Source organism: Gopherus flavomarginatus, chromosome 2 (assembly GCF_025201925.1).
Source record: "Gopherus flavomarginatus isolate rGopFla2 chromosome 2, rGopFla2.mat.asm, whole genome shotgun sequence".
In the NCBI taxonomy this organism is placed as follows: domain Eukaryota; kingdom Metazoa; phylum Chordata; order Testudines; family Testudinidae; genus Gopherus; species Gopherus flavomarginatus.
The window spans coordinates 277,271,412-277,286,210 of record NC_066618.1 but is presented as its reverse complement, the minus strand read 5'-3'; the positions used below and the strand labels follow the sequence as shown (position 1 = coordinate 277,286,210).

The following is a 14,799-nucleotide window of genomic DNA, read 5'->3' as shown; positions in this document are numbered from 1 at the left end:
AGTCAATCTTTTGTTACAGCTTGAAAGATCTGATCTGTTTACAGAAATTACACTTAAAAATAATAATATGGTACATTATTAAGTGCTTACTTCATTGGTTTCTGTCCCATCAGTTTTAACATACATAATACGATAACCATTTATTTTTTCGGAAGCAGGATCCCATGTTATCCTGGAAGTGCTGTGTCCAATGTCTGAAAATCTCAAGTTCCTGGGTGGACTTAAAGGCACTTGAAAAATAAATAATTACCATCATGAAAATAGTTCTGTCTTTTTTTCATCCACAAAACATTCTCTCTTGACAATGAACATGAAACACTTTGTTTTAAAAATTATAATCTTAAGCAATATGACTGACATTCTTGTTTCTATATCCTTTTCAGTTTAGACCATTGTTCAGGAAAGTACTTAAGCACATCTTTAAATCTAATAGCTGTGTAGTGCCATTGATTTCAATAGGATTGCATTTGTGCTTAAAATTAAGTATGTGATTAATTGCTTTGCTGAAACAGAGGCTAAAGCACTGGTAAGTATAAGAACCATCCTCACTGTTGAATATTGACATTGAAAGAAATGGAAGTGGGGATCCTGCTTGCTGCTGGACAGTAGAGTTGGATTTATACTGTACAACATTTTCCCCACCTGTGCATTTGGATTTGTAAATTGATTTGTGTTAACTATCTGTGCTCCATGTGTTTGTTAGTGGAAATGGCGTCTTTTAAATGATTATATGATCGTTTAAAAAGTCATCTAATCAAGAAACAGACAATGCTGGGTGATGTTTATAGCTAACCACAAAGGGAATTGTGAGTGTTAAATGCAAATACACCATAACAATTCATATACGTAGAATATTTGATCTCAAAATTCATTTTTCACATGTTTTTATGCTAGTGATGCTTAAACACACAAAAAGTGGAAACAAAAGGATGACAAACATGGTAAATTCAAATGAATATTAGTGAAAACATTTCCATTATTAGTTCAGTTTTAGTTAACACCAAACTTCATTTAACAAATCCATTAAATTACCTTCATATTTTCCTAATCCAAGTTCAGCAGAACGATAAATGCACACTGTACATGTTCATAGAATACTTAACTTATTGTGGAACTTTCAGGACTGACAAAAAACAGTTTGTTTTTTAAAGACCTTAGCAAAGGGGAAAAGGTTTTTAAGATCAGAAGTTAAGTGAATTTCAGGATGCTTTCTCTTCAGCATATGAGAAAGTTAGGTGATAGCCTTCCATAAGTCTAATGGAACATTTGACCAGAGATTTCTCCAGTTCTTGGGCAGAGGGAACTGACAAGACCTATAGAGCTACTAGCTGTTCGACACTTATTATATTTGTTCCTGATTATATATGAGATTCCTCTTTAGGCAAGATTACATTTGGATGGAGTGTTCTCCAAGCAGTTAAGGCCTCCCTACTATATATTGGTTGACTGATGTAAAGGGGTGGCAGAGGGACTATGCTACATATACCGTCACAGTCTACTTCCTGGTTTCCCCTCCCTGGGGGAGAATGCAGATACTATTGTCTGTTTCTGGATCCCATTCTGTCCCATGTGTAGAAGCTGTGCAGGGAGCAGGCATACAGATCTATGCAGATCCAGTAAAGCAAGGAGAGAACAGAACCTGGCCTGCTTGGCACTTGCTACCTATTAAAAACACACTACCTATCACAAATGTGGGTGCTCTCCAATCCTTAGCTCTGCAAGAGGCTCCTCCTGCTCCTTTTTCCAAAAGGGCTTCTGTCCCACACTAGTGCTACTGTTGCCTTCTCTCCCTCTCTCCTAGATATAGCAGCGTTCAGCTAGAAGATGCTGTTCTGGGTGACGGGGAGCCCTCATACTCCCCACTGAACTTTGGCAGGTTCTCACTCTTAATTAGCACCTAAATACCAGCATTAGCCAAAGACCACCCTGGTGCTACTACTGAGAGCTAGCAATACCTGTGGCTGAAATGAAAAACAAGTGATAGGATCACAAAACAGAAAGGGACCATGCTCCCCGAAGCTCCGTTTCAACAACCTGTTATAAATGTGATCTGTTGTAAACAGAAAAAACAGAAGGACCTAGAGTAAGTTACTTGGGGAGTAACAACAGTGGTCCAAGAACAGCAACCCAGCCTCTCACAGGTCACTTCCTGGTGTCTCTAGTATTATTAATTCTGGATCTCTTTGGTTTGCACTCCTCCGTCATGATTCAAGAGAACTTTACTCTCTTATAAAAGGGTTTCCCTGCCTTCTCCATCTTGTTACTGCATTATTCCCTTCCATCCCCAACCATCTGATGTCTTAATTTGCTGTGTTAGCTACCTGTTCTAGATTGTACAGTTGTCTGTGAAGAGCCATGTGCCCCAATGGTAATATGTAAATAATAACTAAATATATTAATTGAAGAAGAAGAGTAAATAAATGATACTAATAATGTCCTCACAGCAAACGAAGCCTAAACTGAACATTACTTTTCATTTTAAAAGGTGGCCAGTCAGAATCTGGTATCACGTGTCAGATTGAGAGCAGCCCTTCCATGGTGACCAAGGGAAAAGCAAGACATCTCCCTTCCCACTTGTGCAGCTGCACAAGCACTGCTGTCAGTAGTGCTTGTGAGCTAGGAAGAGCTGGTGCTACTCATTCCTGCACCCTCTAGGACAGGGCCGGCTCCAGGCACCAGCCCAGCAAGCAGATGCTTGGGGCGGCCAACAGAGAGGGGCGGCATGTCCGGTTCTTTGGCGGCAGTTCGGCGGCAGGTCCCTCAGTCCCTCTTGGAGAGAAGGGCCCACTGCCGAATTGCCGCCGAAGACTGAAGTGACGGCGGTAGAGCTGATCGCGATCTTGGCTTTTTTTTTTTTTTGGCTGCTTGGGGCGGCAAAACCCCTGGAGCTGGCCCTGCTCTGGGGAACAAGATGCTAAAAAGGGAGAGAGGGAAAAGGGAGGGAAAAGGCAAGGCAGCACCACAAAACCACAATGTAATCCTAGGTAGTAATAAATAATAATAATAATAATAATAATAATATATGGCCAGACTTCTGCCACCCTCACTCACGCTGAGTAGTATCTTCCTGTGCAATTAGTTCCACTGAAATCAACAGGGCTATCAGCAGCACAAGACACTACCAAACATGAATCTGGTCTATGGAAAACATGCTCTTTTGTGGGGAATTATATACCTGGTCCTGCAATCTACAGTACTCTGTCTAAATTAAATAGCAGCAGCAGGAAACTGAACAATTCATCCAAACCGTAATGAATGGTATGATCTCCTCTCAGTTACTCCTCTATACAGATGTTAAAATCTGAGATCTATTTTCATACATACAAAGACCTCCTGGAGTTTTATTACTGCTGTATAGTGAATACAGATGTGTCTGACGTACATGTTGTTTCTTGTCCTGTCAGGGGGTCACTAGCTTCTTCTCCAAACATCGCATAAACTGTGACTGTATATTCTGTGTTAGGCAATAATCCATCCAGTTCAATATCTGTCAAGGCCTCTCCAATTTTCATCTAAAGGTAATATGAATAACAGACACATTATTTCTAAACTAGCTCATGAGGGGGAAAAAACAAGCCAGGAGCATTTTTGTATAGGAGAAAAGTATATTCAATAGAGAAAGAGCATATTATTATAGAGCTGGTAAATGCCATAAAATTGAATAAAAGCAAAAGGCTACAATATGCTCATTTAGGCTCCAGTTCAGCAGAGCACTTAACTCCAGGCATACAATCAATCCTTTGAGGGTCAATGGGACTATTCAGGTGCTTAAAGTTAGGCATGTGCTCAAGTGCCTTGCACAACAGGAGCTTCTGAGCACTGTAGTTAAATAGGAAATTGGTAGGATCAAATCTTGCTCTGTGTTGACTCAAAGAAATTGATCAGCTGAACCTGAACACAGAACTTGGCCCGACGTGAACAGTTTTGGTCTTGCACAGAGCAATACCTAACATTGTCTAAAAGGCAAACACCCCAAGGAGACGCCTAACATGAAGGTGGAGGGGATATAAAGGTGACCAGCCACACAAGCAACAACACAATAGTTCTCTGTTGTAGCAAAACAAACAGCCCTCAACTTCTCTTCAATATGCATCTATGCCTAAGAGACTGTTGAATCTTTATACCAGTTCAGTGGAAACTAATGGCCTCAAAATGACTGCTGAAGTGAGAATATTGCAATGAGGGGAAAGGACTCTGGTTTATTAATCAGAAGTCTGTCTACAGGCAGAGGCGTGGTTTTGCTTTTTGCTATTTCAGGTGTGTATCGTTTTCCCCTTGAGCTCCTTCAGTAGGTGCCGCATTAACCGGGACTGATTTATTTATTGAAAGATCTTTCGACAGGGTGAGGCTCAGTTCTGCTGATGTCAGCTCGCTTTCAATGAGGCCCCATTTGCAAGAAGGCTACATGATCATAGCTACTCATTTTGCAAAGAACACAAGTCTATTCGAGCTCTCAGTGGCTTCCCACACCCTTTCCACAATGTTGCATGCACTTGCATGCTGCCAATGAGTCCTTATAGAAAATACTCTTAATTTCACATACAGTCAATGGAGCATAAAACAATTTTAAATCTTAGCGCTAAGATTGCACTGGCACTATATTAGCCGTTTCCAAAAATCCAGTGATATTTCTAGTGACAACATAATATTCTGCCTATCATTTTACCTAATTGAGAACTGTACCTAACTCTGTTGTTCTTGTTCTACTCAAAGTTTAAAATTAATCATTTTATTCTTTATAAAACTAACTTAAAAAACAAAGCAAAAACAAAAAACCTTTGATATTTATTAAACATAAAAGAATGAAAACAAAACATTGAAATGTCACATTTATTAACTTAAGTTGATTTCCTTTCAAAAGTCCAACTATAAAGAAAAAGACTAAAACTTCATGATCTTCTAAATCTATTTTTCAGAAAGATCAAGTCATTTGTGTTTTGATTTCTTTTTTTCTCTGTTTGTGGTTTTGCCTTCATGCTGTGATACAATATTGCCTCATGAATCATTCCAAGAGATTCCCTTTAACTCAACTATAACTTGTGACATTTCTGTGTACTAATGAGGACAAATTTGAAAATACTGAAAATTAAAAATAGCTACTTGGCATGAAGTTTACACAGAAAGTCAGTAACATGTACAGTACTTTAAAAGTTAGAAAATAGACAAGCTTTGAAGGTAAGGACCATCTGACATTTTATTCTTTAAATGTTATGTTTTTTAATAGGTAGAATTCAAATGAAAGCTAAATACATCACCTCCTTTTCATCTGCTGCCTGTCCCTCTGTAAGGGGAGCATATAGGATCATGTAACCAGTGGCACCCGCTACTCCATTCCACTTTGCTTTCATCCTGCTCTGTGACACATTATACAACTGTAGATTTGATGCTGTAGGCAAAGCAACTGTGACAGAAAGAGGTAAAAAATTTTCAATTGCATCTAAAAAAACTTGCTTAACATTTCATAAGATTTTGTTTGACTATAGGGAACACAAAGGAATCCAGCAGAGTAAACACTGGAAACACTGTTTGACATAAAAACAAAGAGGTATAAAAAGATCTCAGAATTAGAGAGATGGGAAAAGGACTCTGTCATTTATCCAAGCCTCCAGTCAGAGCTTGGATTGTTCTTACAGAACATTTCTAGTACTTTGCTTCTGTCAGATTTTCAATCCTACAAAAGCAAGGACTTCTACCCTTTCCCTTGGGAGAATCCTCAATAGTTATAGATATACAGATATAGTTGGACCAAACTGCTCCACACAGAGGTCCCACCCCATCTTTCTTCTAGATCTGCATGGGGGTAAGGATTGGTAGTGGAGAGTGGGTAGGGCCACCATTGGGGTAAGCCACATAAGCAGCCACATGGGCACTGAATTTTTAGGGGTAGCTTCTGTCTGGCAATAACCTCTTCACCCCTCAAGCCACAGTGTGGGAGGCATGTTCATGGTGAGGGGGCAAGGTCAAGAGGAGCAACAGATGGCTGAGCTGTATTCTAACATGGGGTTGTGCCTAGGGTCCTGGGTTGCCTTAATTAGCCTTAATGATCTGCTAAGATCATTTTCCTAGCCTGTTGCTTTGACCACATCACCCCTTTCTTTGACTCCCTACACTGGTGCCACCTTCTTTATTGCATCAAACATAAGCTACTTGTCTTCACTTTCAAGGCCCTTCATGCCCTATCTTCACCCTCTCTACCATCTCTCAATCACTATTGAGCCATTGACTCCTGCCTTCAACTGGCATCATGCCAGTCTTCATTGGCCACTTGTTAAATATAATAAATTAATAGAGATATCTTAGTTCCTAGAACTGGAAGGGATCTTCCTTTGGTCCTGTCCCCTGCCTTCACTAGCAGGACCAAGTACTGATTTTGCCCCAGATCTCTAGGTAGCCCCCTCAAGGATTGAACTCACAACCCTGGGTTTAGCAAGCCAATGCTCAAACCACTGAGCTGTCTCTCTCCTCTTTCAGCTTTTCATCCTTTTTCCTTTCATTCCCTTTCATCCTTTTCCCCATGCTGCGCCTCATGCTTGGGAGGAGCTCCCCATAAACATCTGCAAAGCAATCTCATTATCTTTCCAAACCCCTCCTTAAAACTCTCCTTTCCAGTGATGCCTACAAAAAGTTTGATAACAGATAGGGTACTGGTGTGCTGGAACCATTGTCCATCATGCTGACCAATATTATCTCATTTCCTTGTACTCCCTCATCTGTCCATTTCTGTCTGTTGTCTCTTGGTTTAGACTGAGTTGTAAACTCTCTGGGGTAAGGACAATGTTTTGTTCTGGGTTTGCACAGAACCTAGCACAATGGGGTCCTGGTCCATGACTAAGTTTCTGAGGCGCTCCAATAAAACAAGTAATAAATAATAAGGAGAGAGAGAGAAGAGGGACAAAAAGATGGGAAGGAGAGAGTGCTTCTGCTACAATTTTCAAACTAAAATTAATTGCAAATGTCAAAACTTTAAGAGCATATTAGACAAAGATCATTTGCAGCTGGGATAGATACCTAATAATGCTGATAACTGAAAAAAATAAATTAAGAGGAAATTTTAAAGTAAATAGGATAAATATAGGTATAAAGAAAGCACACATTTGCAAGAATTTCCAATAAATATAAGTTTGATACTTATTTTGTATTTTTCAAAGTGATTAAAAGATAGGCTCCTCTCTTACTTTCCTATATTTTATGCATTTATGGCACTGAATATATTTATCTAAACAGCATACTACCGTAAGGCATTTTTAATGTACTATATACACAAATGTGATATTTTTCACATTTGTGCTTAATTTTAATCTGTCAGTGTCACACAAGGTAAAAAATGTAAACTATAATTTTTCACAGATTTCAACTGGCATGGTGAAAAATACTTCCAAACTGCAAATATTTTATAACCTGGAGTGATTAATACTTACACATTTCAGACTATTACTTATGACACTCCAAGATTTGTTTATATAATGCTTGCAGCCACACCACCTTGGGCTGTGATCTGATCGGATCTTAGAAAATAAGTAGGGTTGGGCTTAGTCAGAACTTGAATAAGTGACTTCAAAGGAATACCAGATGCAACAGGAAGTGATCCTATTGGCTCAGTATGTGACACTCTTCCCGCTGAATCAGAAATTAATCAATTCCTAACATGGTATTATAGAACATAGTGCTGCTCGAGATTCAATTTTTTTGGATGAAACAAAAGGCCTAGGTCTCAAACATATGTAACAAGATCCCATCTCACTTTTTGTAAGTTTGGTAGTGTTAGCTTTGATTTCCTGGCTGAATCCCAAACTAGATAATTGCATTCTGCCTATCTTCCACCCTGTAGTTTCAACTGGAAAAGTGATTCTTCCCTTCCCTGCATAAGGTCTGTCATATTGCTGGGACAAAATGATTTAAATTTAAAGGGCCTACCCCTCTAAGCTACTTCTATGACCCCCATTGAATACTTCACAGTGTTAAATGTAATTAGCCTTACAACATCTCTGAGGTAGGGAAGTACAATTATCACAGATGGGAAACTGAGGCACAGAAAATCAGAATCACTTCCCACCCTAACTTAGGAAGTCTGTGGAAGAGCAGGAAATTAAACACTTGTGTCTCCAGTCCCGAACAGTCCCCTATTGACTGAACCTCCCATCATGTCTTAAGGAACTAAGGCCAAAAAGTGGAAATAAGGCTGTTTGCCTAAGCCATAAAGTTTTGATCCAGCTGCAGCTCCAAACTGTTCCAAAGTCTAGGAGTGTTATAATTTAGAGGCTTGGTTTGGCCCATTACAGAGAGAATATAACTGACTCAAAGTTTGGGAGCATTTGGACCCCTGTCTTAAGTTCAGGCCCAAATCTAATAAATAAATGTCGGACAATATTAGTAAAAAGAGCTAAAGAGAAAAAAGACTTCATTCTGCATCCCTTACTCACACTGCACAGTGCCTATGTTCAGCGTTACTGAGTCAGGTCCATAACAAATTGAGTGAGGACACTTACGTGTGGTTTCAGTACCACGGAGGCCCTCACTTGCAGCACTTATATATATAGCAAACACAGCTATCTGATATTCAGTTAGAGACATCAGGTTTTTTAGAACTGCTGTTGATACACTTCCATCCACCACTACCTGTTTGGGAAAAAATTCAGTCAAATAAGGATAAAATAAATTCATTTTATTACTATTTAATCCATTTTATCGGTTTGTCTTATCTGTCATATTTCCAAGACACTCCTTGGCATGATACATAAATGTTAATCTATCTATGTTTAACACAGCAAAAATGATATTTGTATCTTCGTATACAGTACAGTACCCAGGAAACAGAATGGCAAACATATACATAATGAGGAGTTTTAAGGCAATACAAAGCAGAACTTTGGATCAAAGGAAATGTTAAAAATACAATTAGCATAATGGCAATTAAGAATATTGTGTAATGAACACTTTCTAATATATTTTTTATGTAAATCAAAATTTCATTATAGTACTGCATACACATACCTGTGTACACACACACACACACACCACAACAACAAAATCCCCAAAACAAAATATCTTCAAAAAATAAAATGCATTTAACCTCACCCTTTAATTATACTGCTTCTGTTGTCTGCTTCCACTCTCCATCCCTTCCCATACTGTTCTGAAAGTTGTCTGCTTAAATTGTAAACTTCTTCATGCAATGTCCTTGTTTTCATACCTACCTCCAAAGCACTTAGTGAACTGTTGGTGCTACACCAATAATAAATATCCATCTGGCCCCCTGGTCAGTTTTAGCCAGATTCTCAACTCTACATCCATGTTTTTTTTTAAAATGAGTTATGTTTGCAAAGCTCAAACTCATCCCTTCGGCCTCTTTCTGGTCCTGTATCCTTTGAAATAGCATCATACAGAGTTGGTCCAACAAGGCAAGTTGATGTATAAATAAAAACACAGTTTACATATTGGATTTAAGTCCTATCCTTGAACAATGTAATCACAGACTGTGGTGTATGTTTACATAGCCTGTGGTAGCAAGCCTCCAAGCCTGAGTCAATGTACTTGGGTTCATGGACTCATGCTACCGAGCTAAAAATAGCGATGTACATGTTGCGGCTGGGGATGGAGCTCAGGCTGTGAAGCGGGCCTCAGAGCCTGTGCTCCAGCCCAAGCTGCAATTTAAAGTTCTGCCTACACAGCTACTTTTAGCGGAGTAGTGCAAGTCCCACAAGTCTGAGTCTGTTGGCCTGGGCTCAGAGATTTGTTGCCGCAGGCTACAACTGACTGTGTAGATGTACCCATAAATGGAAGCAGCATCAAGCCTATGACCAAGTGCTATCATTCCGAACTGGTGAATTCTTTCTATTTATGTCTACTAGAAGTTCTCACAATCAGGAACCTGATAGGATTTTTCCTTTATTACCTCTTCTGGTTGGCCTCCTCTAGTGGGATAGTACACAACTCTGTATTTTTCCACCTTGCCCGGTGCATGGGTCCAGCTAACACGGAATCCTCTGGCTGTTACCTCAGATGTGACCAAATCTGTAGGAGCTCCAAGAGTGGCAATAAATGTTCCTTTTTATGAGATAACAGAGAGAAATTATTTTTACTCCTATAAAATAATGATTTGTTTTTGCTCTAATTGCTGAGTTCCCAAAGATCTCTCATCATTAGAAACTGAATTAATTGGAGACGGCACATTTATTTAGTTAGTTTTTAATATTAACTAAATAATAAAGATAATAATACACATACAATTCTCAGTAGGACCAGGCCTCCATTAGTTTATGTGGAAAACTTTACATGCATCACACACAAAGGTTTCAGCACAAACGCTTTTACAACTGCAATCCTTCTCCCAAGCTTTCCTGGTTGCCTGGCCCTCCATGCATTCACTCCCTCCCCAGGTGCTTCCAAACACCCTCTCCCCAAGTTCCAGAACCAGCCAGGAATCTCCACAGCTGTGAACCTGCTACAACACTCAGTAAGAAAGCCTGTCGCCTGTATTCCTTGGCAGGTCTGCAGGTGGGGTGGTATCTGACAAGACACATTGGAGCTTCACTTGGCAGACATCTACCTCTGCAAGACTCCCTCTCCCTGCTCCGAGATACTTCATTGGTTCATGAGCCCTTTGATAGCCATGTCTTCCAATCCACTGCTTCCTCCCACACCCAGACCATGGCCAGTCACAGATCCTCCTACCATCTGTGTAATTCTTAGGGGATCCAGGGGGAAGAGAGAAGTCTACTAATGCAACATCTTTTCAGTACACAGCTTCAGAGGCATGTGCAATGCAACCTTCCTCAGTGAGTCACTTCATAAACTTAGGGAAATGCATCTGGCATTTGCATCTGCTGCATACAATTTTACAGGGTCACAGCTCAGTCAATTCAAATACATTTCTCTGGAACATTTCACAGATACTTTCTCAAAGAGGGCTATTTCTCTGATGAATTTCAACGTTCTACCCCTAGCATTTTCAGCTGCTCAAAAGGTCCTAAGGTCAGCAGAATTTTTGTATACTTGTAATTTTTCCACCCCCACAACCTTTTCTTGTATTCCAAAATGCTGGGGGCGGTTTTCACTCAGAGATTAAAAAAATAAAAATAAAAAAGTTCAACTTCATGTAGAGACCAAGCCTGGGAAACTTCATATTGAAAGTCTGGCTAACTTATGAGACTAAGAAAACAAGGGATTAGAATGGAAACCAGGGCACAGCCTTAATTAGCTTTACTCCTTCTCTAATTGATCCCAAAACCTGCACAATAAAGATACCCTTTTTTTACCTGGTAACTAGTGATAACTACAGCAAAACGAATGCACTTTTTTTCATGTCACCTAACACTATAATAACAAAAGATAAATTACTATCATGGAACTAAGCAAAAGGTATTAGCATATGCATGAAGTACACACCAGAAAAAATACCTTCTCTGATAATATAGTATCCTGGTAGCAAAATATACATAGAAAGAGTAAAACGTCAGAAACTAGTTCAAAACTGTCCCTATTCTAAAATTGGATTTGCTGGTCTAATATCAAGATCAAACAAAGTTTCTTATTTACCTTTGATTTCCTTTTCCTGTTCCTCCACTCTTGAGCACACTGTTCTCGTAAGACCTTCTACAATGGTGTGCATAAAGTTAAAGTCAGCAACATTGTAGACATGAGTACTATCTGGTTCAGAGGCAATCTCTTTGAGTTCATTTATATCTGCATTCTTCACACCTTACAGTGGAGAGACAAAATAGGAAAATGTTTGCAACAAAAGAAATCGGTGTAACGTTTAAGCCATGCAGCTTGACCAAAGCCTACTGATGCCCATTTCACTGGCTTCAATGTGCTTTGGATCAGGCCTACAGTCAAGCTGTTAATTATAGGTAGTTATAATTAATCACAAGGGTTAATTTCAATATTATAAGTGTTACTGACATCTTTGCAGTATTCTGATGATAACTAGCATATGTTTATCCTGCTAAAATGTCAGTTACACTAACAGTCGGACGATACTGAAAAAAGTTAAACATTTCCAAAATATTTCTGATGATGTTTAATCCAGATAGAAACATGATAGGACTCTTATAAATACACGAGACAGACAGAAAAGATCAGCGACATATAAAAGATACAATGCAATAAATAGATACATTAGAATACATACCAATAGCAAATAATTCAACACCAGCATCACGCAGATTTTTTGCAGGTGGGATGACATCATCTTGGGATTTTCCATCTGTGACTAATATACCAATTTTGGACACATTGAGTCTTGCACCTGCTTCAGGCTTAAAGCTGTTCTCCAAAATAAAAGTTAAGGCAAGACCTAAAAAAAATAAAAAATAAAAAAATGGTTTGGCTAATGAAATTGTCTATGTAACAATGATATTTTTATTGATTTTTTGAAGTTTAACTTTCTACTCAAAGTAAAGAATGCTGAGAAACCTCCTACTGAATAATAACTTCTAAAAGAGAACAAACTTTCACTTAAAAATATACTGTTCCAAACAGGCAGCTTGAATTAAAGGCAGGGCAAAAATGGGAGCAGGCCTCAGCAATCTTCCAATCAATAAAATTATTTACAACAGAGAATAGAAACTTGTTTGAAACTAAAATGGGCTACTGAGCTACTCACATACCTTACCGCACCAGAGACACAAGGTGGGTAAGGTAATATATTTTATTGGGCCAACGTCTGTTGGCGAGAGAGACAAGTTTTCGAGACACCAGAACTCTTCTTTTATTGGACAGAAGTTTGGTCCAGTAACTATATTACCTCACCCACCTAGTCTCTCTAATATCCTTGGGGCTGATATGGCTACAACTACACTACATATTACTCCATCAGCAGTTAGAGGATTTCATCTATTAGTAAATTTGGTTTCCAATTCAGCAAAGGACTAAAAACACGCTTACCATTAGCCCTGACTTCTCAAGATTGAAAGCATCAGGACTATTCACATGCTTAAAGTTAAGCACATGCTGAAGTCATTTGCTGAACTGGTATTTCAAAGAGTAACATATACATTCTGTTTAACATACATTTTTAGAAATGCTGGTCAAATTACAAATGATATTTCTGTAATGAAATGGCCTTTAGTTGGTTTGTCAGCAGAAGTCACTGAAACAGGAAAACAGATTGCTAATTTCAGGCCTGAACCTGAAAACCCTCCCAGGAGTGGTTCTTCTAGTTCCACTGAATATGGGACAGATCCTGAGCAGCTTTCATTGCCCTCAGTTCCCACTGGAGTCTTTGAGAGCTGACAGTGCTAAGTTTTACAGGAGAAATTCACCCTGTGCAGAAATCCTGCTAAAAACACATTTACCACATAATTTAGGCCATTAAAATCCAGTTGCTGAGTACAATCTTTTATTTTAAAGCTTTTTACACTCACAAGCTGAGGAAAAGCTTAAATTAAGCTAATGGAGAATGTAACGTCAAAAACTGATTATTACTGATTTGGGAGAGGCAATTTGGCTCTATTTCAAAAGTTAAAATGAAGCCGTATGAAAAGAGGTTAGGCAAAAGCCACCTCTAATGCCAGAATATAATTATCATAGTGGATTTATTACTTGCTTCTTGGTATTTCTATCAAGCATCAGTTCAGCTATGGTACCACAGTATATCCCTTCTGTTCCCAGTCCAACCATAATAATTCTTTCCACCAAAATAACGATTGGTGGAGGAAAAAAGGGAAACTTCTAAGCCTCTCTGGAAAAAATAGTTTGGCAATAATTTACTCTTTCAGTCCATTATCCTCCAGACAAAAAAGCCAGGACTATTAAGTGTTGCACTGATGCTATGGGATTCCTCTCCAGAGAATATATATTTTATCATATTGACAAGTATCCCGCAGCTATCCAACACTAAATTTCTAAAGAGCCATGCAGGGTTTCAATATCATGAAAGTTAATGGAAGTCTAAACCCCCCAGGTGATTCTTTGAAAAATTTACCACCCCCTCCAGTCAGATGTTAAAACAACAGACTTTCTTTCTCCAACTGATGGAGGTTTTGTGTATGAACAGTGTTAATGGCTTTTGCTGCTCTAGCCTCTTTCCAGAATGTAAAACTGAACTTCCTTTGCTTTTAGTTTTGGCATAGACAAATCATAGACACAGATTTTGCAGACTGAGGCCTGAGTCAAAGCTCACTGAAGACATGAAGATTCCCTTTGACTGCCGCTACTTCAGATCAAGCTCTTAGGCAAACTTCAAAAATAAACAGCACATTCACCTTTACGAAACAGAACAAAACCCCAATACTTTAAGCCAGTGCAGCATGGCATATTTTGGAGCATGTGGCTGATGCAAAAATACATACTGTACCTGTTAATGTATTCCCTCCCTTATATGGCAGATTACGTACTGCATCCAAAACAGCATCCTTTGTGCTAAAGGCATTCAGATGCCATTCAATTCGGGGATCCCCACTGTACTGAGCAAGACCTAGTATATCAGAAATAAACACATTGTAGGAGATGCATTTTTTCAAGTATATACATACTAGGCTATCAGTAGTTTGTTGTCGTAACAGGGCTCTTTTGAACTCTTTAAAGATGAATTTATTACTCCCTAAGTTGTTCTGGATGCCAACTCCACTATGTATTTTCTAGGTTTTTCTTTCAAGTGCTAAAGAATTTAAGTAAAAGGTAAGGTGCATTTTTTCAGGTTTTAGTAAGATTGCAAGAACTCGTTTCATGAAAGAGAACAATTTTATTAAATGCCTCTTTGAACAGGCTACAATATAAGTAGCAAAACAGATACGATATATTGTTCAAATCAGTTTTAAACATGATAGAAACCATCTGTTGGCACTTTCTTCATGTAAA

The 14,799-nt window shown here is 38.8% G+C and overlaps 1 protein-coding gene across 2 annotated transcripts in view; it reads right to left on the bottom strand.

Moving 5' to 3' along the window:
- Positions 1-14,799, bottom strand: part of COL14A1 (collagen type XIV alpha 1 chain) — a 175,969-nt gene that overhangs the window by 112,198 nt on the left and 48,972 nt on the right. For both annotated transcript variants that reach the window (XM_050940487.1, XM_050940490.1), the window contains exons 7-14: positions 14,297-14,416; positions 12,131-12,295; positions 11,536-11,697; positions 9,893-10,044; positions 8,487-8,616; positions 5,256-5,401; positions 3,383-3,512; positions 91-230 (exon numbers count right to left, since the gene is read on the bottom strand). In XM_050940487.1, the coding sequence (XP_050796444.1) occupies positions 91-230; positions 3,383-3,512; positions 5,256-5,401; positions 8,487-8,616; positions 9,893-10,044; positions 11,536-11,697; positions 12,131-12,295; positions 14,297-14,416 (1,145 nt within the window). The remainder of the gene's footprint in view (positions 1-90; positions 231-3,382; positions 3,513-5,255; positions 5,402-8,486; positions 8,617-9,892; positions 10,045-11,535; positions 11,698-12,130; positions 12,296-14,296; positions 14,417-14,799) is intronic.